The sequence below is a fragment of the Cotesia typhae genome, unplaced genomic scaffold (assembly GCF_013202065.1).
Source record: "Cotesia typhae breed Kobodo isofemale line unplaced genomic scaffold, CoteBio_Ctyphae scaffold_152, whole genome shotgun sequence".
Taxonomy (NCBI): Eukaryota; Metazoa; Arthropoda; class Insecta; order Hymenoptera; family Braconidae; genus Cotesia; species Cotesia typhae.
Genome location: NW_027423776.1, coordinates 3,085,251 through 3,109,526, shown reverse-complemented (window position 1 = coordinate 3,109,526; position 24,276 = coordinate 3,085,251). Strand labels below are relative to the sequence as shown.

The 24,276-nt window shown below is 25.1% G+C and overlaps 3 protein-coding genes across 10 annotated transcripts; 2 read left to right on the top strand and 1 right to left on the bottom strand.

Moving 5' to 3' along the window:
- Window positions 1-1,485: 1,485 nt before the first annotated feature.
- Mpp6 (M-phase phosphoprotein 6) lies at window positions 1,486-4,369 on the top strand. Of its 2 annotated transcripts, XM_074255665.1 has the most exons (4): window positions 1,486-1,685; window positions 1,970-2,117; window positions 2,552-2,652; window positions 2,722-4,369. In XM_074255665.1, the coding sequence occupies exons 2-4, from the start codon at window positions 2,076-2,078 to the stop codon at window positions 3,029-3,031; spliced, it is 453 nt and encodes a 150-aa protein (XP_074111766.1). In that variant the 5' UTR covers window positions 1,486-1,685; window positions 1,970-2,075; the 3' UTR covers window positions 3,032-4,369. The 2 variants fall into 2 exon arrangements, with proteins under 2 accessions (XP_074111766.1, XP_074111764.1); XM_074255663.1 differs by lacking the exon at window positions 1,486-1,685 and having other exon boundaries at window positions 1,762-2,117.
- A 123-nt stretch (window positions 4,370-4,492) lies between these two features.
- On the top strand, window positions 4,493-22,002 carry LOC141535638 (uncharacterized). Of its 7 annotated transcripts, none has more exons than XM_074255657.1 (6): window positions 4,493-4,633; window positions 4,852-5,045; window positions 5,248-5,445; window positions 6,908-7,421; window positions 7,517-7,576; window positions 19,186-22,002. In XM_074255657.1, the coding sequence occupies exons 2-6, from the start codon at window positions 4,860-4,862 to the stop codon at window positions 19,467-19,469; spliced, it is 1,242 nt and encodes a 413-aa protein (XP_074111758.1). In that variant the 5' UTR covers window positions 4,493-4,633; window positions 4,852-4,859; the 3' UTR covers window positions 19,470-22,002. The 7 variants fall into 7 exon arrangements, with proteins under 7 accessions (XP_074111758.1, XP_074111759.1, XP_074111763.1 ...); XM_074255658.1 differs by lacking the exon at window positions 19,186-22,002 and adding an exon at window positions 14,796-15,389; XM_074255662.1 differs by lacking the exon at window positions 19,186-22,002 and adding an exon at window positions 14,575-14,747.
- On the bottom strand, window positions 21,739-22,971 carry Nedd8 (Nedd8 ubiquitin like modifier). Its single transcript, XM_074255666.1, has 4 exons — window positions 22,831-22,971; window positions 22,571-22,588; window positions 22,152-22,264; window positions 21,739-22,063 (listed from the first exon to the last, which is right to left on the bottom strand). Exons 1-4 carry the CDS (start codon window positions 22,846-22,848, stop codon window positions 21,979-21,981), a joined length of 234 nt encoding a protein of 77 aa, XP_074111767.1. The 5' UTR covers window positions 22,849-22,971; the 3' UTR covers window positions 21,739-21,978.
- Window positions 22,972-24,276: the final 1,305 nt, after the last annotated feature.

Genomic DNA, 24,276 nt, shown 5'->3' with positions numbered 1-24,276 from the left:
GGCTTACATATTCATGTACCTGTATTTACCTGGCTTTTAATTCAGCACAACGACCTAGGGAAACTGCAGAAAACCTGGTCGAAGTACAGACAGTAATAATAACATAATATCAGATCGTTGTTAACAATGATTATCCTCATCTATTATTTATTATTTAATTAACATATATTCATTAGAATCAATTAACGTGTTATAGTTTTAAAAGGCGTTTAAAGTATTATCTGCTCAATAAATTATATCAGATGCGGAATTTACTTTAATATTTGTTAATCATTTCTAAATTCAATTTAATACCATTTACTATTCAATTATTCCAATATGTAATTAAATTTGTCTAAAACCATTGTGACATTAAATCTATACATATGTACATATATACACATGTTGTAGCATCTAAATATTCATTTATCTATGTTATTTAGTTACTTAAAATAAAGTGAATAAATAAATTATTATTTTATTATTTGTTGTTAAATTCGGTTGTAGTGCCTTGTTTTTTAGAGAACAAGAGACCGTTGAGTTTCCACACGTGTCTTTTATGGCTTTTCTTTTAAGGACTTGAAGTTGTCATGTGGCAAGGACATGTTCTCTGTTTACTCAAAGATTTTATGGTTTTTCAGAATCTAATACAATATTCCTTTGTATTATTTTCTTGATATTAAAGTTTCTCTTTCGAAGACACACGTGCACTCGACGACCAAACACTCAACAATTAAATCAAATATTAAATCCACTAGAAATTCTAAATCTATTTAAAATATAAATATAAATTTAAATTATAAATGCAACTAATTAACATATTCAAATTCTGGTTCATCTGACAGGTAGTGTCACCTGCCAGATGCAACCCAAAGCATTATAGTTATTGCGACATAACAGCTCTGATAAAAGGCATTCTGGGTAATTTTTTTCAATCTAACGTTTGATTGACAGAAAAATATTTGTCGCAGCGTCGCCCAACGATTCATAGAAATAAACCTTTCAAACTGCATTGAAACAAGTCTTTATGAAAAGAATAACAATTTAGGGTGGTCTCCTTTTCGCATAGATGAACACTTTCCGAATGGTCATTTGACCGAAAAGACGAAATCCACGTCGCCATCTATAGAAAATTTTTTTATCCTCCTTGACGAGATCCGACGAGACAAATCTCGACAGGATATTATCCGAAAGTCGTATGGACATTTTCATAAATGGAATTTACCAGAATAGTATTTATCCGACAAGACAAAATCCGAATCGTAATTAACCGAAAATTTTTATATCCTCTTCATAATAATCCGAAATGACAACTTCGGATTGGACACTATCCGAAAATTTGCTCCAATGATAAGGAAAAAACTTTATTATCGATCCACAAGTTTATGCAGGCGATAATATAAATTTCTAACGATAATGAATAAAATTTTTAAATCGTGTAACACTTAAATCAAAGTGATCCACGATTAATAGTACAGTCGAGTCGCGTTATGAGCCCTCCTTGTGTCTCTCTCTTATTAACGCGAGTCTGGTTCAAAAACAAAGAAAACAAGCCGGACTCATAACGCGTTTCGACTGTATGTGAATTAAATTACAATTAAGAAATATTCGAATTAGTTTACTTGAAAATGTATAGCCCATCATTTTGAAAATATTACCAGATTAATTGTTAGTAGAGTGTAAAGATTGTTCCATCGAATGGATACGTAAATACATGAGAATTTATTTTTTTAATATTTTTTCTTTAAATTAAAAATTTTTAATTTATATTTTTTATTATATGCGAAGATTATAAAAACCTGGCAATTCATACTGGCATGAGTCGCGTACTTTGTATATAATCGAAACAGCTAATACCGGATTCGGTATACTTCGGCTCTTTTCGTTTCTAGTTAGTAAAAATTTTAGGTTGAATATTTTTGACTCGGTGACATATGGCTCGATAAAATACATATATGGAGTAAAGGTTATAAACATGTTATTTGTTTAGGAATTTAACCGAAAAAATATTATTATCAATATTTAAAGTTTTAAATAATTAAAATTACAATTAATTAGAAATCAATAATAACTTTAGAAACTATTAAAAAACAAAAATGGAGAAAGTACAATTATCGAAGAGTATTTTACAAATGAAGGTAAATATAATTTGATGTTTATAAAATATTTCTTTGAAAATCATAAAAATTAATATATTTCAACAAAATTAATAATTTAAATTTGTCAAAAAGTTATTTTTAGTCAATTATAAATGATACTAAAATTGAGAGACGTCTGATAATTTTTAGAATTTTTCTAACAAATAAATTAGAGCAAGAATAGTTTATTTAAAAATTTTATCTTTAGAAGTCCTGAAAAGTAGTAAACAAAACTTTTTTTTAATAATTTTCTAGACCTAATTTATTTTTAAGATATATAAAAATTGTCAAATATCTACTAATTTCAGTGCCAATATTATGATTGAATATTTTTTATTTTCGGTGATAGACAATTGACGTTATTCTGACATTTTCAAATAATTAAAACTAATTCTTATTTTTATTTAAACTAATTGAATAATACTTTTTTTTAGTTTATGAAAACAACAAAAGAAAAGGTTGACAAAGAACAATTTCAAATGGAAGGAGAAGAATATTTTGAAAACCAATTGACGACAAAAATGAAAAAAGAATCGTAAGTTATAAAGTTGTTTATTTTTATTATATTAATCAAAACCGAAATTTATTTATTTATAATTTTTAGTGGGAAATATATAATGGAATCAAGTTACGTGTTATGTGAACAGTTAGTAGATGGAAGGCTGAGTTATCGTGGAATGAATCCTGAAATTGAAAAATTAATGGAGCAAGAAAATAACTTGAAAAATTTTAAAGAAGAGGTAAAACGAGAAACAGAAGTTTCTGATGAACAAATGGCGAAACGTTTCAAGTCGTCACAAGTTAAGACAATGGGAAAAAAATTTCTAACTAAAAAAAATCGTCATCTAAGATTTCAATCTGACGATGAAGATGAAGTGAAAAGTAAAAACGGTTTTTTAAAACCAAAAGATTAAATAATTTTTAAATGTAACTTTAAGACAAGAAATTTTACAATTTTTGATAATCTTGAGATTAACAAGCATCTGACTATTTTTATGATTTTTTTAATAAATAAATTATTAGGAACGAATTGAGAAAAAAATAATTCACATACAGGAATTTCAAAAAAACTGTGGATGTACATTTTTTTTTTCAATATTTTTTTAGTACTCATTTATTTCTTGAGTAAAATCAACAAATTATCAGATGTATACTGACTTCAGTTCCATTAATTTTTCGTAGAGTTAATTTGTAAATAATGTACATACTACGTTTATTAAAACAAATGTTTTTCCGCAAGTTTAATTTATATTTTTTACCTTAAAATTATAAATTTTTTATTTATTTATTTATGTATTAATTTAAACGCCTATCGGCTTTATACATATTGATAATACACAAAAATTTAGTTTTACTTTTGAGCGAATAAAGTATGAATAGATTTATAAAAGAAACAAAGGATAAAATATTGCAGCATTTTGGAATTACAAGATTTCTTTTAATTTAGCTAAGAATGTTTTATAGGAACCATCGAAAAAATTTATATCAGTGTGATATCTATTAATGAGAGTTGATATTCTGTTTTTTGGACTGTTGATGACATAGTTTTTATTGGACTTCGTTGTTTTCAGTATACGATTATAAATTACTGTTTTTAAAATGTACTTTTGTCTTATTAAAAAAACAATTAAAAAAATGTATGATTTGTATTAAATGGCATATATGTAAAAAATGAATGAGGCTGAAGTGAACAGACACTTGACAATTTTTTGATTTTTCTTGAAAAATGAACTAGGCATAGAAAATTATTTATAAAAATGTCACTTATAATTTTTTAGAGCTTTTAAAAATGAAATTTTTAAATAAAATTATCTTGCTATAATTTGTTCGTTAAAAAAATTCTAAAAATTATCAGATGTCTCTCAACTTCAGAGCCATAAAAATGATCATAAAGAATACCAAATTTATAGAAAAAAAAAATAATTCTAAAATAAAACAAAAACAATAGCCGCCATTTTATTAAAGCTTTTTGCGTCGTCCAACAATTACGGCAAACTACGACGATCAGCGACGACAACGAGCTACACATCGCGTGTAGTGTGCGTACTAACGACAGGAAGTGAATTCTATGGCGCATCTTATGCGTTTTCCTCGAAGGAAAATGGCTACCAGCTGTCACTATCGGAAAGTAGTTTAACTTATAAAATAAATCTAGATTAATCAATAACCTACATTAATAAACTATATTTATTAATTGATGCAGTGCAATTAAATTGTAAACAGTTAATAATTAAAGATACAATAAAATCGAGTACTTTATCTCTAATATAAATTATTTCATGTGCCATGAAAATTCTCTACAACTCGACTGTTTACAGTTCTTAATTCGTGTGAACTTAATGAAGCTTTTTCGACTTATGATAAATTTAATGACTTGAAAAATAACATTTTTACTATCAATTTAAAGTACAAAATTATAAAATAAATAAGTTTCCATCCGTTTTCCATCACGAAGGGTTAATATTCAGTGAACTATTGAAATAAGTTTAATTTCTCGCTGAGTTATACAAAAAAAGGTATGATATTTTTTTTTCTCAATCAAACGGATGCAATCAATACTTATGAATGATTCACATGTTTTATATTGTTTATATAATATAATTATATTTGTTTACTATTTATAGTTATTTGTTTGTTTCATTATTATTTTAATTAAAGAAAAAAATTTTTATTTTTAACTTTTTTTCTCAACACTAAAAATCGATTTTATTAATTTTGTTATACTTTTTTATAGGAACAGTCATGGGTTCCAGTCAACAGTTTTCTCTTAGGTGGAACAATTATCTGAAGCATATAACTTGTGCTTTTGATACATTAAGGACTGATGAAGATTTAGTTGATGTTACATTAAGCTGCGAAGGCAAACGGATCCGAGCACACAAAATGTTACTATCAGCATGCAGTACATATTTTCGTGATTTATTCAAGGTAAAATTACTTTGATGTTTGTCGATATTATATTTATATTCATCAGTAAATTTGAAAGAATTACTCTTTGCTGTAATTTGAATTTCCTAAATTTGCACTAGTTTTTATTAAACTATTATTGACTTAAATTTTATTACGACCAAGAAATAATTTAATAAGTAATAAATTCTTTATAAAATAAATGTTTTTCATTTGATCGCAGGAAAACCCGTGTCAACACCCAGTCATAATATTCAGAAATGTCAAATTTGACGATCTAGCAGCCTTAGTTGACTTTATGTATCAAGGAGAAGTTAATGTAGTACAAGAACAGTTAGCTAGTTTTCTTACGACAGCAGAATTATTAGCAGTTCAAGGACTTACTGACGGCACAGGAAAGGATAATGATAGTGTAACAGAGGTAAATATATAAACATTAATTTTAATAAATATTTTTTGAAACTTTATTTAATCGATTTTTTGAATTTATTTAATACAAAATTCTACAATTTATTTATTTTATTTAGTTATAGGATGTATACATACATAAATATACATGTATGGGTAATTCTCTGTAAGGACGTCTTAAATCTGTACAAAATTGTCCGACCAAATTATTTTTGATTTTTTTAGGAAAAAAATTAATAAGAGCTACAAAACTATCAGCTTAATGATTATAAATACACAGCCGATTAAATTTTTGTTTTTTCGATATTTGTGTATCTTTTGCCATAAAACATGACGGAACTTTTTTTTTTTATATATATATATATATATATATATATATATATATATATATATATATATATATATATATATATCAAATTGAGAAAAATCAAGCAAATTATTTCAATGCATTTAACTTTTCAAGTTCTCAATAAATATTTACATTAATTAGAATAATATTAAGACTTATGGATCCAATTTTATAAATAAAAATAGTTGCCAGGGGACTGAGTTTTTCTTGGCCCAGACACAAATAAAATGGCGATAAAGCGTTAACAGCCCTATGGTAATTAACTTAAGGCTAGTTAGATCCTTATTAACTTTACAAAAGGTAAAATGATACGCTGGATTTTTTTTTTGGCTTTGAACTTCTGGCGGGGAATTATTCGTAAAACACCGGAGACAAACTTTGGTTTAATGAATTTAATGAACCAAGTAAATTTTCAATACTTTTTATTGAAGAAGATTGTTAGTTAACTAATTAAGTTTATAAATATTATAGACCAAATTATATATTATGGACGAATAATTTAAAATTTAATTTTAAAGTTTCAATTTTGGGAATGGAACAGCCCAGGGGACTTTTATTTCGGTGGTTTACGAATTTATAGCAAAAAAACCAAAATTGATTTCATTTTAGTTTTCAATGCTCCAAATAGAAATATTTTTTTACTTTCGTAATAAATTTTTTTAAGTTACAAAATCACAATTTTTCTAATAAAAACATGCCTGGGACAGCAAAAAACATCCTCACAGAGAATCACCCATATACCTATAGGGATGCTTAGGCATCTGTGCATAGGTTTGGTAGTACACTATTCTATAAAATATAAACATTTTTATCTGTACAAAACTTGAATCCAGCCATCTCAAAACCATACAAGTATAAGATATATTACTAGCTAGAGTAATAAATATATAAACTTAAACTAAAACTTATAATAATAGGATAGATTACAACTAATGATATCGAAATCAAAGTCTGGTCTATCTTTGAGATACTAACCAATTTCTTATCTTTATCCTAATTTCTTTGTTTGGTAGTTATTGTTGTTTCATTTCTAATTTGATTACGAGAACGTAATCGTGAATAAAAAAAAAATTTACATGAAGCTTTACTTGTCTGAATTTTGGATAACATTAATTTTCATTATTAGGAGGACGTGGAATTGCCAAATGAGCCAGAAGTACAGCTTCAAAATCCTGCAGGCAAACACATGACAAATAACAAAGGAGGTAAATCGCCATCATCACCGATGCAATTTCATTCGATTGAATTACAACCTGAAATACCACCTGCAAAGCGCCGAAAATATCGTGACAGTGGATTATCAAATGCTGATAAATCTAGCATTGGATCGAAAAAAGATTTAAATGATAAACTTAATGAAAATCAAGTAAATACATCAGGTTCTAATCCCGTGGAAATCATACCTCTAATGCCAAATTTAAAATTGGAAATGCCAGAGTATCTAGAGCAAGATGCCAGTAGTTGTAGTTACGAAGAACAAAGTACTGGAGATGGTTCAGCGATTAAATTAGGTGATGATGTTTTATCTAATACTGTAGATGAGGAGCACAAACCCGATATAAGTCAAACATTTTATTCAAGTCAGTCATCCGATATTCCTGATGCTAAACATGCAGCAGCAGCAGCAGCTGCAGATATAGGTAAATATGCTTATTTTCATTTTTAATTGTTGTTTATTTTATATATTATCTTTACCAATTTTACTAATGTTTGTTTTACTTTATTCCTTTTATAGGACACTTACTCTCAAAACCTAGTACATCGAGTGAGCGAATACCTCAGGAAGCAGCTCAAGGTAAGTGAAATAGAAAATTTTAATTACTTTTGTATAGTATGTATCGTTGCCTGCTGCTGTTGCCGAATTTTTTGCCTTTAATTTTATCACTGCACAATCGAATTAATATTTATTTTGATCGCGATAATATTCCTTCATCATGATTTGCTGATTATTATTTAGTTTTTTATCAAATAAAGAAAATTTAATTTTTTTTTTTTTTTGTTAGTTAAATCAACATTTAATAGTTTTGTATAATAATAATAACAATAATAATAATAATAATGATGATGATGATGATGATTATAATAAAAATGAATATTTGTATATAAAATAATTCATAGTGGCAAATGGCGCTGCAGAAGGCAGTCTTTTTATATTCATTAAGTGTATGACACTATAAATATTGCGTTGAAAAAAATATTAATGTTATGAATTGTCACTTTCAAGCGTGATAACTTATTGTTAAATAATTCTGAACGTAGTAAATATTCCCTGAAAGTAAAATACTTAACAAATTCTAAAGGGAAACTTTGAATAAAAATAAACTAATAGTAACGATCAATAATTTACAGTAGAGGGTCCTTTTGGTTAATAATATGACAGTAATAGAATTTTAATAAAAATGTATAATATGGCGCAGTAGCCTGTGCAGCTTTACATTACTCATACACATACAAAAAAAAAAAAGTATTTAAATCAATATTTTTTTTTGTACAAAACTTGGGCAAATATTAGAGGCCATACTAGCGATTATACTACAAAACCTTTTTTTTCTTCCTGTATTAAATTTCTAAACATTAAATTTGACAACTATACGTCAACATTTTTCAATTTTAATAATTAGATATCTACTATATTTTTATGATTATTTATATGATTGAAAAAAAAAAAGCAAATAGTATCAAGAATGTTAATTATTTTAATTGAAAAATGTTAATCCAATTAGAGTAATGAATGAGCGAATGTGGTGGATATATTAAGGTGATTGTTTTTTTTCTGATATTGAAACGGAAATCTTTTTTCTCTTTATTGACATTGATTGTTGAAACGCATTTTAGTACTCAACGTGCATGTATAATTTATTTGTTAATTTAATTTTTTTATTTTCTTTTAATTGATTTTATTTTTATTTATTTACTTCCTTTAAATATATAATAAAATCCTCAGTAAATTGGCACTTTCGGGTTTAGGTGGTTCTCATAAAGGCTAGGAAGCGTTGCCAAGTGCTATTGTGTAGCCGACAATCATCAACATTCCTTTAAAAACTTAACTGAACTTACCTCTTTTAATTTATTTATTTTCCCATATCTACTAACAATTTTATTTAACATTGAAAACTTTTTTTCTGTTGAATATTTTTTATTAAAAATGATTAATTTACTATTTTTGTCTATCATGAAAAAAGTATTTCCTGTTATTTTTTATGATATATAGATAATATTTATAAATATAAAAACAATATAAATATAAAAACTCATTTGGTAATAGCGGTGACGGTATCGCGACCTAGGCATGTATCAGCATTTTCTGTTCTTTAAAACAAAACAAAAATTCCTACGCCATGGTACTTTGTTTCAAGTATTCAAGTGGAGTTTGATATAGAACAAATTAAAAACAAAAAATTAACAATAATAACCATAGGTAAGTAGAGTTACAAAAATTTAGCAATGATTAAATGGGAGCATGACTTACCTATAGTTTAGTTGATTAATAAGCGACTGATACACGATAAAAAAGCCAAACTGTAAACCGAAGCTCATCACTAATAAACTGAATACCAGAAATTAATAAAATAATATTTTTTAAATCATCATTTAGCGACAAATTGATTTTGTAATGTCATGAATAAAATTTATAAACATAGAAAAGAAAAAAAAAAACATTTTTTGAACATGAAAAACATAAACACAAATGACAATGAAACTTGATTTATTTTTTATGGTTTTTGATCAATGAAACATAAGAAAAGTGATCATTGATCGCGATTAATATGGATAAAATTATTAAATAAATAATAAAATTTGATGTTATACATTAAATGTATGACTGGTAAATGAAGATGAAAATTAAAAAAATATAAATAAATAATTATAGGCGAATACACTGAACAAGCACCTGGCAATGCTAAATATTGTGGGTATTGGTCGCTGATAATCTAAATTGGCTTACGGCTAAGGGTTGGTGCTGGGATTGGTCATAAAATACTACTTCACATGTTACTAATGGTTGCTGCATGTGCACAAATAATAAAATATCACTAACTGAAGATTTGGCCAATTTTCTTCAGGAGGAATTACATACATATCTGGTCAACCTCATAGCCTCAGCAAAGCAAACGGTCATGGAAAAGTATGTGTACACTGTAAACGGCGAGGAGTACTTACATCACGTGGAAAGCTCAAGCAGACACGCTTCAAATGTTGGGCCTGTAATGCCTGCTTGTGCCGCTGGCCATGTTTTACGGAATTTCATGAACTCCGAGCTATTCCTCATATTCCTCCCCCATAGCATCAACCTGCCCAGAGGCCGTATTTGTAAATTTTATAAATATATACATATATATCTATAAATACATATTTATATATATAACTAATACCCACAAAATGCTTAGTTGACATTATATAATGTCATGCGTTGCTCATGGGGTTACTTAATAAATGATATCTGCTATGCAGATGACACTGAACATACGTGAACGTACTTCAATCTACACCTCACAGGTGTTAAAAAAAAAAGCATGTCATTATTATTATTATTTGTTTTTATATTATTTTTGTTAAAAAAAAATGCGTTCATTTTACTTTCCACAATGCACTGTCAATATGTACAAATTATTAAGACTTGACACATTTTTTTTTATTTTTTATTATTACTTTTAATTAATAAGTTTGAAAGCGTTAACGGATTATTATTATTATTATTATTATTATTAATATTATTATTATTATTATTATTATTATTATTATTATTATTATTATTATTATTATTATTACTATTTAAATATTTGTTTATAGTTATAATTTTGCACGAGATTAATTGTAAATGTTAAATTTATGCATTTGAGTAAATATTATCGTTATCACTTCAAACGTAGTATAAAATTAAAAAAGTTAACAAAGCGAACCGGTTTATATGGGAAAACAAAAATTCAAGTGAGAATTTTTAAAGAACAAATGGTTTTTATTACTCACGTATAAAGAAATATGATTTTAAAATTTTTAATCAACAGTCTAAACTCTATTATGTAAAGTTATTCTCAAATTAATTAATTATTGTCTGAAATTGCCCATCTATTACTTTGAAATAATCTAATTAATATACAGGCATCGTATATTTATAAAAGTAATACAACTTTTTTTTTACACTACCACAGTTTTTTTTATAAAACTTTATTTTACAATTCAATTTTATAGAAAAATGAAGCCTATGTAAACTTGTAACAGGAAACTTTTTTAAAAACTCACCCTATCGATATTTTGTGTCAGAATTTCACATTTTATTCCGTAATAATATTTTATTCTAAAGAGATTAGGTAAAGTTTTTATTTCGATTTACTTTCGTAATTAAAAATTATATTTTTTAATGAAACGACTGTCACTTTTGATTATAATTATAAGTAAATGAAAATTATTTATTCAAAAATAAAATTAAAAAATTATTATTTTGAAGTAAATGCATCGTTAACTGGGGACATATTAATTTGCTTTATATTTATCGATGTTGATTGAACAATAATGAATTAAGAACTTTATTTTAATATTTTTTTTTCTACTTGTTTGCGTAAAAACATTTTTTTTTTTTTTTTTTTTTGAAAATGTTGAAGAATAATTTTACTTGAAATACATGAAATTTTGTGAGTTTTATGAGAAGTTTATAGAAAAAAAAAACATTAAATCATTCAAAAAATTTTTTTTTCAACTTTATAAGAAGATGAAAATTAATTTCATAACAACTTTTTAACTTTTTTATTCTTATTTTATAATATTTTGAAACAAAAATATCACGGATGAAGGATTAAAATTCGGATTTAGGAAATATAAACTATAAATATGCTATATTTATTTTGACTGAATTTTATTTTAATATAAATAGAATTACTACTTATACATTTTCTTCGTATTGTTCTTTTGAAAAACTGCACTTTAATCTCAATGCAGTTTTAATATACCGCTGAATATTATTTAATTTCAATCATTCCATAAATGTGATATTTATCAAAAGTGTATTTAATTTTTTATCAATCGTAACATTTATATTAAGTAAAAAAAAAAAATTTATAAAAATTAAATTTTATACAAAAAAAAATTTATACAAACAAAATTATTTTCTGTTTATTAACAGAAAATACCACATTCATATTTAAATGTTTTTATAATAAAAAATTTTGCGCTAATACAACTAAATTATTCAGTTGTAAGTGAATTTAATTTTATTAATTGGAACACTTTGTTTTTCTTTCATAAATTATGAAAATTATTATAAAAAATAGAAATTTTTCTCTTTAGTATTGTAGATTTAGAATGAAATATTAGAAGAAACCGAATAATTTCCTATATGGATTATAATTTTACGTCATATTATTCGAACCAATATTAAAATGTTAAATTACATTACTGTAATATACGCTATAAGCCATTCAAACATTCAAAATCATTACTGCATCATAACACTGTTCATTCAGGAAAAACTAAGTGCCCTGTTTGTTCACAAATGTTCAGTTGTCGTTACTAAATGATTAATCATTTTTCAACCAAACACTCAAGTGATAAGTAAACAGATATAAACTTTTTATTTCTTGCGCAATTTCTTAAGTATTCACAACGAACAAATTTTAGAAATATGGTCTCGATATCTTTTTCAAATAATTTTAATCATGCGTTATTGGATAAAATTTGTAAAAAATTAATACTATTTTACGTTGTATAATGAATTAGTGCCATAAAAAATGTTGAATGCTCTGATAATTTTTTGCCTTTTATTATTCATTAATTATAAAATGATTTTGTTATTAATAAATTCAAATTAATTGTGCCGAAGTAGGACTTGACTAATTTTTGGCTGTAAAAAATCGAAAAATTAACTTATTTAAGTTTTTTTTTCTCGTTATTTTCAAAAGAAAATAAAAAAGCAAAATTCAAAAATTTTTCAATAGTGAAAAAAAAATATTTAGACAGGGAAATTATAATACTTTTTTTTTAATTCATTCAATTTTTCATGCTTTTTAAAAAAAAATATTAACACTGAAAATTGATTTGTGAAATTTTCCATTAGAAATAAAAAAATTCTTTTTTTTTTCTTGCATTTCCAAGTTACATAAAAAAGTTAAACTTAAGGGGAAGGAGAATAGTAAAATATAAGAAATTAATCGATGACTCAATTTTTAGATTTTTGAGAGAAATTTGGAATAATTATCCAAGTTGAATTAAAAACGGAGTACGAATTCGAAAATTAATAATTTATTGAAAAAAGCTACAGTAACTGAAAAAAGAAGAAAAAAAAAATATTTTGAATATTCTGCATGAAAAATTTATTATTTTATAAGTCAATGAAACCTGAAATAAAAAAACGCAATAGGTGATGAATTTCTGAGTAATATTTTTGTTCGGTAGTTAAAAATTAATGATGACTCAGTGAAATTAAAAAAAAGTAGTGTTATTTCTGTTTATTTATAGACCCACGAAGAAATAATGGCAGCGATAAAATTGGTTCCGATGCTCCTGAATTACATTCATCACCTAATGATAATTTAGATGAGCCTTCAAAAACGGGAATATTTCATTGTAGAATTTGCCCAAAAATATTCAAACATCCTATATCATTAGCTTTGCATAAAAATGTACATGCCGGACAAACCAAATGTCCTTTTTGCCAACATGTTTTTAGTCGAAGTTATAATATGAGAAAACACATACTTTATAAACATAAATATACATTATAAATACCAATTGGTGCAAAAATTAAAATCATCGAAACTTCCAATTCTCGCACAAATTTTTCATGTGATGAATCGTTTAATTAAAATTATATGAAATTATTAACCTTTTAATGAGTTTTTAATTGAACAAGAAAAAGATTCAATTTTAATAGAGTTAACTGTAGAATTTATTTTTAATACTGAAATTTTATATCCACTATTTAGTAATAAAATTAACTGTTTCGTTGAATTGGAGATTTATAACTTGAAAAAAAATTTTTTTTTATTCTCACAAAATTCATCACGAAAAGGTTAATTTTTTTTAGCATTTTAAATTAATATCAATTATTTTTTTCTAAATACTAAATTTATTTATTCAATTTGTTTTTATTTATTATTGAAAAAAGCAAATATTATGACTGACACACTATTTACTCTGACTAAACTTACACTTTACTTCATTTTGAACAGCAGTAATCAAAACTTACACTGTTTCACGCATTTGAACTTGGAAAATTAATGTACATATATAATTTGTTATACTCAAAAAAAATTTAATCTGTGTCCAGTACATTGTATAAAATATAAATATTTTTTATAGTGTAGTTGTTTAGTTCAAGTCAAATTATTAAATTTACTATCAAAATGATATTTTTTTTTTCCAAATTTATAGCTATAAATTATCATTCCATTAATTTAACTCAAATTATACATATTATTTTGATTATGTATAACAATGTAATGACAGTAATCTACAGAAAACTACTCAATTAAAAAAAACAAATAATAAATAATTAAAAAAAAATAACTTTGTGATATATTATACGTTTATTTATCAAATTGCATTAAATTTATGCTTTGAGCTTCGTTCTCTTCTTTTAAATAATTTTAAATACAGCGCTTGTTATATTGAACTAAAAAAAATTAAACACAGCGAGGTTGTGGAAATTAATAATTTATAAAATAGGCTTATTTTAGTTTACAAAAAAGTAGTAAATAAATATATTTTATTTTCTGCAATACACTATATTATTTATTATTATTTTTTTCTTTTTTTTTTTTTTAATAAAAAATGGCTATTTCTGGTTGATGGGTTATTTAGTGATGGTTCTGGGAAATACTGACAACAGTGGATGAATACATGACTCATAATATTATTAAACAAAGTAACGGTATTTGTTTTCTGTTAATCAGTTTAAAAAAAAAAAAAAAAAAAAAAACGAATAGTGTTGAGCTTGAGAAAAAAAATTTTACATAAATTAAACAAAAATAAAAAAATTAAGAAGCTGTGTGTATGGGAAACACTTTGGATTGTGTGCGCAGAAGCAGTAACAAATACCAAAAGTGATCATCTGGGATCCAACTCCATGTTATATAATTCACCAAGGAAACCACATCAAATGAAAGGTCGTCGCAAGGATGGTCGATGGGTTTGCAATGTTTGTGGAAAACATTACTCTAGAAGTGATTCCCTTGCTCACCATCGTAGTATTCATAGAGGAGATACTGTCTGTCCAATCTGTCGTGCTGTCTTCACGAGGAAATATACCATGCGATGTCACTTGGTAAACATTCATGGGGTTCAGTGACTGAAGAAATATCATTTTATAAATAAAACATAAATCATTTATATTCATTTTTTAAATAACAATGTATTTTCCACTTGTTATTATGTGGAATCAACAAATTTTCGCTCAATAATACTTAAAAGCAAAATTTTTATCTTCCACTTATTTTTAGTATTTAAAGCTGAAAATAATTTGTCATTTAATTTTGTTGCAAATAGGCATTATGATGATAATAATTAATAATGATTATTTTTTTTATGATATTTCAACGTGAAACATTTCAAAAATTATTGTTATATATAAATTAACTAAATATCATTATAGGCGAAACAAATTTTTACTTAATAACTTACTTAATTAACTATGTCAAAATTGCTTTATTTTGTTTTTGTTTTTAATTTTTTATTATTTAAATATAATATTTACATAAATGTACATATAAATAGATGAAATTTTCATCTACCTACCTTGAAGTAAAAAATGATTTAACTCTCACTTCATCTGTACTTATAGTTTAAATCCTTGCATTGTAACTATTTTTTTTTTTTTTTAATTATTATTTTTATTATTTTGCATTATTATTTATTCACATGTAACAAATGCCAGTATTGATTTAAAAAATAATTTTTTTTTTATTTATAATAATTTGTGAAGTGTGCTGTTTCTATAATCTTTTTGTACTTTTTTGAAGAGTGTTTTTTCTTTTTTTAAGTACGCTTGATTTATTTATAGTTAAACTGTTTATTTTGCTCATATAAAAATAATTTATAGAAATTAAACCATGCCAGTTATACAACTAAGTTTAATTTTTAACAAAGAAAAAAAAAAATGATTATGCGCAAGAATAAATTGATCTATATTAAAAAAGGTGCTAAAAATAATTTACGTACTGTAATTTCGTGATGTATTTATAAATAAAATTAGTTTATTAGAGACAGTTAACTGATTTTTCATTATGAAATTAAAAAAATGATTAATTTTAATTATATTATGTATAAAAAATAAAAAAGTAAATCAGTTTTTAATATTAAATATTATCAAGTAAATCTCATAAGTAAAATTAGATTTTTCATCACAGTTTTGATTAATTTTATTTTTATTAGTTTTATCTGTTATTAAAGGAATACATGATTGTCGGTTCACTATTTGATTTAATATTGTAAAGTTAAAATAAGTGTTTATGCGAGAGTGCGGGTAGGTATTGCGTAATTCAAATAATTTTGTTATTTGGAAAAGAATTTGTTTTAGTTAATTGACGTGATATAAAATGAATTTCCGTAATGAAGTTTGCAGTTTTTATGCATGAAAAATATTTAAAAGAAAAAAAAAAACCAAACAATCAATAATTTGGTACGTATGTGTATTATCATATAAATCAAAATCATAAACCATAACAATAAGAGTTAACGCTGAATTTATTTAGCATGGTTGCTAAATGAATGAATGTATTGAAACTTTTTAAGTTATTTTAATTTTTTAATTCACTTATTGATTCGTTTGTAAATTTATTTAAGCATAAAGAGTATGAATGAATGTATGAGAGAGAATTTTTTTGATAAATTAAAGTCCGAGTTAAAAATTAAAAAAAAAATTGAAAAACAGTCGGTTGTAATACGTAAAAAATGTTAACTTTATTAGTATGAAATCTATTTATTTGATTTAGATTCACGTACAGTGGTCATCGAACAACCTTCGCATTCTTGCAAACTCTGCGGTAAATCATTTTGGAATCGAGACTCTATGTATAAACACATGAACATGCATAAGGGAACAACTCAATGTCCTGTTTGCCACAAAGTGCTGAGTCGTACAACGCATATGAAACGTCACTTAAAAAATCGCCATGGATGGTTAGGATTTGGAACGGTTACTGATACAACTACCGTTCGCAATGCAACCCAATTATCCACTGTAACATCAGCAACTATTGCTCAACAGAATGCCAATACGGCGAATACTGAGACAAATGCAACATTTACTACAATACGAATAAGAGAGAGCAGTGTTGAAAGAATTACTTCTAGTCCTATTCCTTAGTGTGGATTATTGTCATCATCAATGTAGACAACACTATTGTGTTAATAACGTTGCCTATATCTTCTTCTTCTTCTTATTCTTTATCACACTAGTCATTCGTACACATATTTTCATGTGTATGTATGTGTATTTATGTATATGTGTAATATATCATACACTTAAACATAATAACACTATTAACACATTTTTAATTACACACATATAAAATTATTATTAATTTTATTGAATTCAATGATTGCTTGTTTATTATAATTATTATCATTATTTTATAATCAATGATATAAGGAGGAAAAAAGCCAATTTTATCTAGTCACTTTACTTCTCAGTACTTGAATGAAGTATAAAAGAGGAATGTGCATTTTTTTTTAACTTAAGCGAGGCTTTACTTCCTAGTCCCCGAACTACTGCCAAAGTTCATTTATTCAAAGATTACACTTTATTCTTTTTTTTTTTCTTATTTTAGTTATTTTGTTATTCAATGAATAACTATTTTTTTTTTTTTTTTTAATTTTATTATACCAAACATTATATGGTACTATTCATTTTATTGTTGTGTTGTTTTATTTTTAATGCAATATTATTTTTAGCAATACCATAGTTATCCTTTTCTCTTTTAGTACTTGAAATAAAAAAAAAAGGAAAAAAAAAAATAACCCACCAATTTTTGTTAGTATATGATTAAAAAAAAATATATATTATTTATATTCAATAGCGATTACAATTCTTAAATAACTTGCCAAATTTAATCATTAAGTTTAATTTAGTTTTAATATTACTATTTAGAGTAGAAAAATCATACAAATGTAGGCAAAGATTAAAACCAAATAGATTTTTTTTTAGAAAAACAATATTATACAAATATTATGATTTATTAATAATATATATTATGAAAAGAGGCTATTTAATTATACTGCATCCCAAAGATTTTATTTCATGGTGTGCAATTAAAGCAACTAAAGAAGTGACAACTACATAGTTTATAACTCAAATGTTTTCTATTTTCAATTATTATTATTATGCACTGCAGTATAATAATTATTTTCATTTATATTACTATAAATGAATGTCTGTTTTATTTTTACACACATTTTAGTATCTTATGGATTTATTGAAAATAAATTTAACAATTAAATGATATAGCACATTCCTCCAAAAAGAGAGAAAAAAAAATAAAAACAAATAATACAAATAAATGTAAGGTTGCCAAGAAAATTTAATATCTACAAGATATGTCTTTAGTTAATTATTTTTATTTAAATTTATATATAAATATATAATTCAAACATATATCGTATAACATAATCCCATGTTTGACTTATTAATAGGCAATTAATGTAAGTGAAGAAATGTGTGAATAAAGTTCTAAAATGTCAACTGATTAACATTCTTGAATATTCTTCCTTAGCAAAACTATTTAATTCTTTTAATTTTTCAGCTAGTTTTCTAACAAACTTTTATATATTAATCTCCATTTACTTGTTTATTTATTCAGCGAATTAGAATACTGACAGAAGAACTAACTTGATTTAAAAAAAAAAAGTAATCTTTAGTGAAAAAGAACTACTGTAGTTGAATATTTGAAAGAAAAATAATTTTTTAAAGAAGAAATTTTTTTAAATCAAATAGTTATTCTTTTAGTAAAGCATATAATTAATACAACAAAAATTAAAAATTAACTCGAAAAAAATTTTCCGTATGCCGTGTCGCATGAATTCGTAAGCATTGTCAATTGGCACAGCTCTGCACGAGACAAACAATTACCACACTATAAATAAAATAAATTGATTGAATATAAAATGAAAAATTTATAAATAAATAATTTTTTGATAATAAAACTAAATAATAATATAAAAATACAAATATTATCGTGATGAAAAAGATACAAGGTACAAGGTCGCACAGGCTTCTCGTAGATTTTTATATTGAGCTAATTCTGATGATTAAATTTTATAAATAAAAATTTTCTTATTGGGGATGGTTTATTAATTGATTCCCGTTTTTTTTTTTTTTTTTAATTATTTAATTTATTGAACTAATTATATATAATTTAATTAAATGTTGATATTATGAGGAACCGGGAAGGTCACGAGGATATTAATGTGTTGCAGGGGGGGTGGGACGAAAACGGAAGCATGTTGGCGATACAACTGGTCAAGTGGTGATGCAGGGTCCAGGGCGTTTTTCTTGCAGTCTCTGTGGAAGTGTTTACAAGCACCTAGCTTCGCTGACCCAGCACCTCGAAGTGCATCGCAACCAGACAACCTGCATCCTATGTCACACCACTCTTAGTCGTAGAACCGACCTGCGTCGTCATATGAGATTAAAACATAATATGCAATGGCAAAAGACGATCCAGAGGCATCGAAGTCCTAGAAAAGGAGTCAATTCGTAATTTCGTACTTTCTTTCATTGTTTATCTTATTTTTTTTTTAATTTCCTCCTATATATACATAAACACAATTCATAAAGTTATCAATTACGATAAATATTCGAATAAAAATACATTTATTATTAAAATTATTTAATATAGATTATAATAATGTATGCTAATTAAACTTAATATTTTTGTGACTTGTTACGTACTATAAATACTATTTTAAAGTTTATTGCGTGCTATTGATTATTTAAAATTTTTCTTCTCAAATAATAAATATTTCAAATAATTTACTGTAATTATTAATTCGCGTTACTAAAACAATAAGGGCGTATAAAAAAATTTTTTTTTGCTCCAATCAATATAAAAATAGTAAAAACATGAAAATCTATAAAGAAAACGAAAACAAAATTTTTTTTAACATACGCCTTCTTTATGGTTTTAAGAAAAATTTTTTGTTAAGTCATAAGGGCGTACTTATTTTTTCGATTTATTATTAATTATATAATCAGAGTAAATAATAAATGTTACGGGTGATGAAAAATATCCCACCACAACTTAATTTATCTGAAAAACTATTTATTTAAGTAAAAAAGAAAAATTTTGAATTCATTTTTGACCTACTCTTAAGTTTCTTATAATTTTAATGATTCTAAAATTTATCATTAAAAATATAAATAATTCAAAAATGAAAAAAATACGATTTTTTTCTTACTCTGACATATAATTGATAATAAACCAAAAAAATAGGATACGCCGTTATGACTTTAAAAAAAATTTTTCATAAAACTATAAATGCGTATATTAAAAAAAATTTTTTTTTTGTTTTTTCCATTGGTTTTAATTTTTTTACTATTTTTACATCGATTTAAGTGAAAAAAATTTTTTTTATATGCCCTTATGGTTTTAGTAACGCGAATTATATATACAAATAAATATATGTATATTTATTCAAAAGTATATAATATTTTCCGCCAACAAAGCTAACTTATAACATTAAAAAAAATAGCACATCAATTTGTCAAGATACGTATTATAGATATAGATTAGTTCATTTTGAATATAATTAATTATTTAATCAATCAGTCACTGTACATACAAATATGAATATAATAAAAAAAAAATCGATAAATAATTTGAAAATTATTCATCTCTTAATCTCATAGTCCGTCCATAAACCTCAAGAATACAAGATAGATTGAACAAAAATAATTAATTCTTAATCACAATTGCTTTAGCAGCCTTTAATAATGCGCTATTCATTTTTATATGACTTTTATTATAAATCGACTGTGATTAATTATTATTTTTTCAACAATTAAACTGTATTTCATAAAAAATGCACAAGTGTAATTAAAGTATATGTTATTTATTTTTTTTTTTTAGCTATTAGTTAATAAATAATATTAAAATCTAAATAATATATAATTAAATCCTGAAGATAAAACTTAATATTGAAATTAATTCAAAGTAATGAAATATACATATGACTTATATCGATAATAACTTTTTCGAAGATCAAGGGCATTTATCGTATTTTTGTTGCTTCTAGAATCAATTATCGATTGTTTTCAAATCCCTTACAAAAATAATTATACTATTATAAGAATTTATCATAAACTATAATGATTTAATATTTATGTTAAAATAAAAAAAAAATTATGACTTATTAATGTACGTTAGATATACTTTAAGTAAATAAATACAAATAAAATTTTCTCATATTATTCCTAACAAGTAATTTAAGAAAATTTAAGTACCACTTTCTAGAAAATTAAGTTACTTCTCTTTGATTTTTCTCTTTAATAGATTTTTCAAGTTGAAATTAAAATTTTTTGTTTTTAAAATATGACACTGAAGTTGACAGATATTAAAAAATTTTTAGAATTTTATAGCATTTTAATTATTATAAAAAAAATATTTTTAAAAAGTTTCACATGTGAAAATTAATAAAAATTACAAGTGAAAATTTTTAGAAGTATTTTTTTATTGTAATTGATTTGTTAAAAAATTTTTAAAACCAACAACTGACGATTAACTTCGGTGTTATTTTAAAATATCGTTCTTGTTACTTTATAATAACGTAAAATGATTATTAAGTCCATTTTAATAAGTCGATAAATATAACTTCCTTCATGAAATAATTGATTAAGCATGCACTTATATATCAAGGAAATATCAGCAACAAAACTTCAAAATCGAATTTTAAAAGTTTAATAGAACATGTTTGTTAATAATTCGATTTGGTTTAAACAGAAATAATAACAAGATCATTACAAAATACAAATATAATTAAATTATTTTATTTTTAGTATTCATTAATCATTAAGCAAATACAAATATGAATTATCGCTTGTACTTATTATTAGTGATAATAATTTATCAACGAATTTATGTGCTTAGTTTTTCACCTGTATTATCTCAACATCAATCATCTTATTAAAAATTATTAATTATTCATAAGTAGTCTAGCAATAATTTTAGTATGTAAACAAATAAAAAAAAAAAAATGATTTTACTTATTAAACTAAAAACCACCTCTCAATGCCAATACTAAATGAAGCACGGAGCCACCTTGGACCTTGTAATCTTGGGCCGTTTTTTCATCATTCCTAAAGTGAAAATATATTTAAAAAAAAAATTTTTTTCATGTATTAATTTTTTAATAATACTTAGATTAGATTTTTAGACAATACTTACATTTGTTTACCAGAGAAGATTAACCTTTGTTGTTGTGGTGGTATACCCTCTTTTTCCTCAACCCTTTCTTTTATTCTTTCGACTTTATCCGTTGGTTCAATGTCAATTTCGATCTGTACAGAAATGTATTAATAAAAAAACGGTGTAAACATAAAACTATTTTTTATATTTATATTGAAATGAAAACTAGCGGTAAGTATTTTTATCAGATAGTAAAATTTTTTTTTTATTGATGAACAATAAATAACGATTAAGCGAATTATTTTTAGGTTATGGGCAAATTTATTCATGTCTATGTGAATCTAAGACCCTATTATTCACGCAGCATGAATTGATCAGGACTTTTTTACGTACTAACAGTCACTTCTGTAGGTTATACCGGCTAAACATAATACATGAATTTTGTGTTGTAAAATTACCTCTTTACCAGTCAGCGTCTGGAACAAACAAAAATTATAATTAGTATTTTAAATTCAATTGTGAATATTTGTTACATTAATGATCAAGATATATTTCAAAGCTTATTATCTTAAAATCATTCAGTCCGCCACAGTTTTTTCTAAACGATTTGTTTAGCGGTAGTTTTGCGGTAAAAAAAAAAAATAAATAACTGACATCTTTAAAAAAATAAATGTTTAATAGTATACAAAAATAATAAATATATTGATAACATTAATACCTTTACTTTGATCAACATTTTTGATAAGTTTACTGATAAACTTTTACAAGGTACTAATTTAGCCACTACCACGAATCCGTCAGAATAAATTCAGTTGTGCAGAATAATTATCAAAATTGTCATCTTATAGTGTGTCGGCATAAACTATACCAAATAATGAAACAACAAAGAATCACGTGTGTTTATTTGCTGTGAGGTTTTTGAGTATCAGCGCCTCTAGTGATCAACCCGGTACCGAAACATTTGAATGAGTGTGAATTTACCAGACATTTGGTAATTTTTTAATAATTTATAAACAATTTATTTGTTACAGAAGAAATTGTATAAAAAAATGAACATGGAAATTTTCACAAGCTTTTTCTATGTAATTTTTTATAATACTGAAGTTAGCGGACAGCTGTCAATTAAAAAAATTATTTTAACAAATTAATTAAAATAAAAAAATGCTTCTAAAAATTTTTACTTGTAATTTTTATTAATTTTCACATGTAAAACTTTTGAATTAATTTTTTTTTTAATAATTTAATTGCTATAAAAATCCAAAAAAAAAATGCCAGATCGGCTACTAGCCTTCCGCTAAGTACCGCAGGGGCTGGGAAGGTTTCATATTTCCAGTGCGTATCTGGACCAACAAGACCAAAGTGTCCGTTGTTGTTTGGAAACGCTGGAAACGTTATTCTGAACCTACCTCCGTCTGCATCGGTAACATGACCTATTGACTTTAAGTAAGTTTCAATGGTCGCGGGAATTAAGAAAGTCTTGTTATTTATCTCGTCTAAGAACCGCATCTCGGTGATCTCAGCAATGCCCTCGTCATTTCTGATGGAAACTACCCTTGCATATAAATGTTGTCAGCAATACCATGTAAACATGGACCGAGAAACACTTTTAGCAAATGATCTGTCCTTAGAGGACAAAGCATCGTAAACTCTCTCTCTACCAATGGTAAATATCCCTCAAATGATACGGCGAAGCGATCATTTCCTCGAGTTGGTGTCAGACCTCCAAAATCGTCGATACCATACTCCTCCCACAACGGATCATTCTGTAGTTTAGATGATTCAATGGAAGGTGCTTTTGGCACAGATCGACTGATTCTAGGCTTGCTACTAGGATACGAAGGTTTAGCATGAGTTTCCTCGCTAACGGGCTCGGCTTTCTTATCATCTGCTTGCGCAGGTGCAGAACCTTGACCACGTGTCTTCGCTTTTAAATATTTCCAGTAGTTAGACTTCTTAGTTTTATCTCCGGTGGTTGCCATTTCAATTACTAATTTGATCTTTCACAAATTAAATGTAACGTTGAAATAGTAATATTCCTGACTCCGTCAGATTTCACCAATTTAAAGACGTAAATTTATTAAATTTAAACTTTATATTTATATATAATATATATATATATATATATATATATATATATATATATATATATATATATATATATATA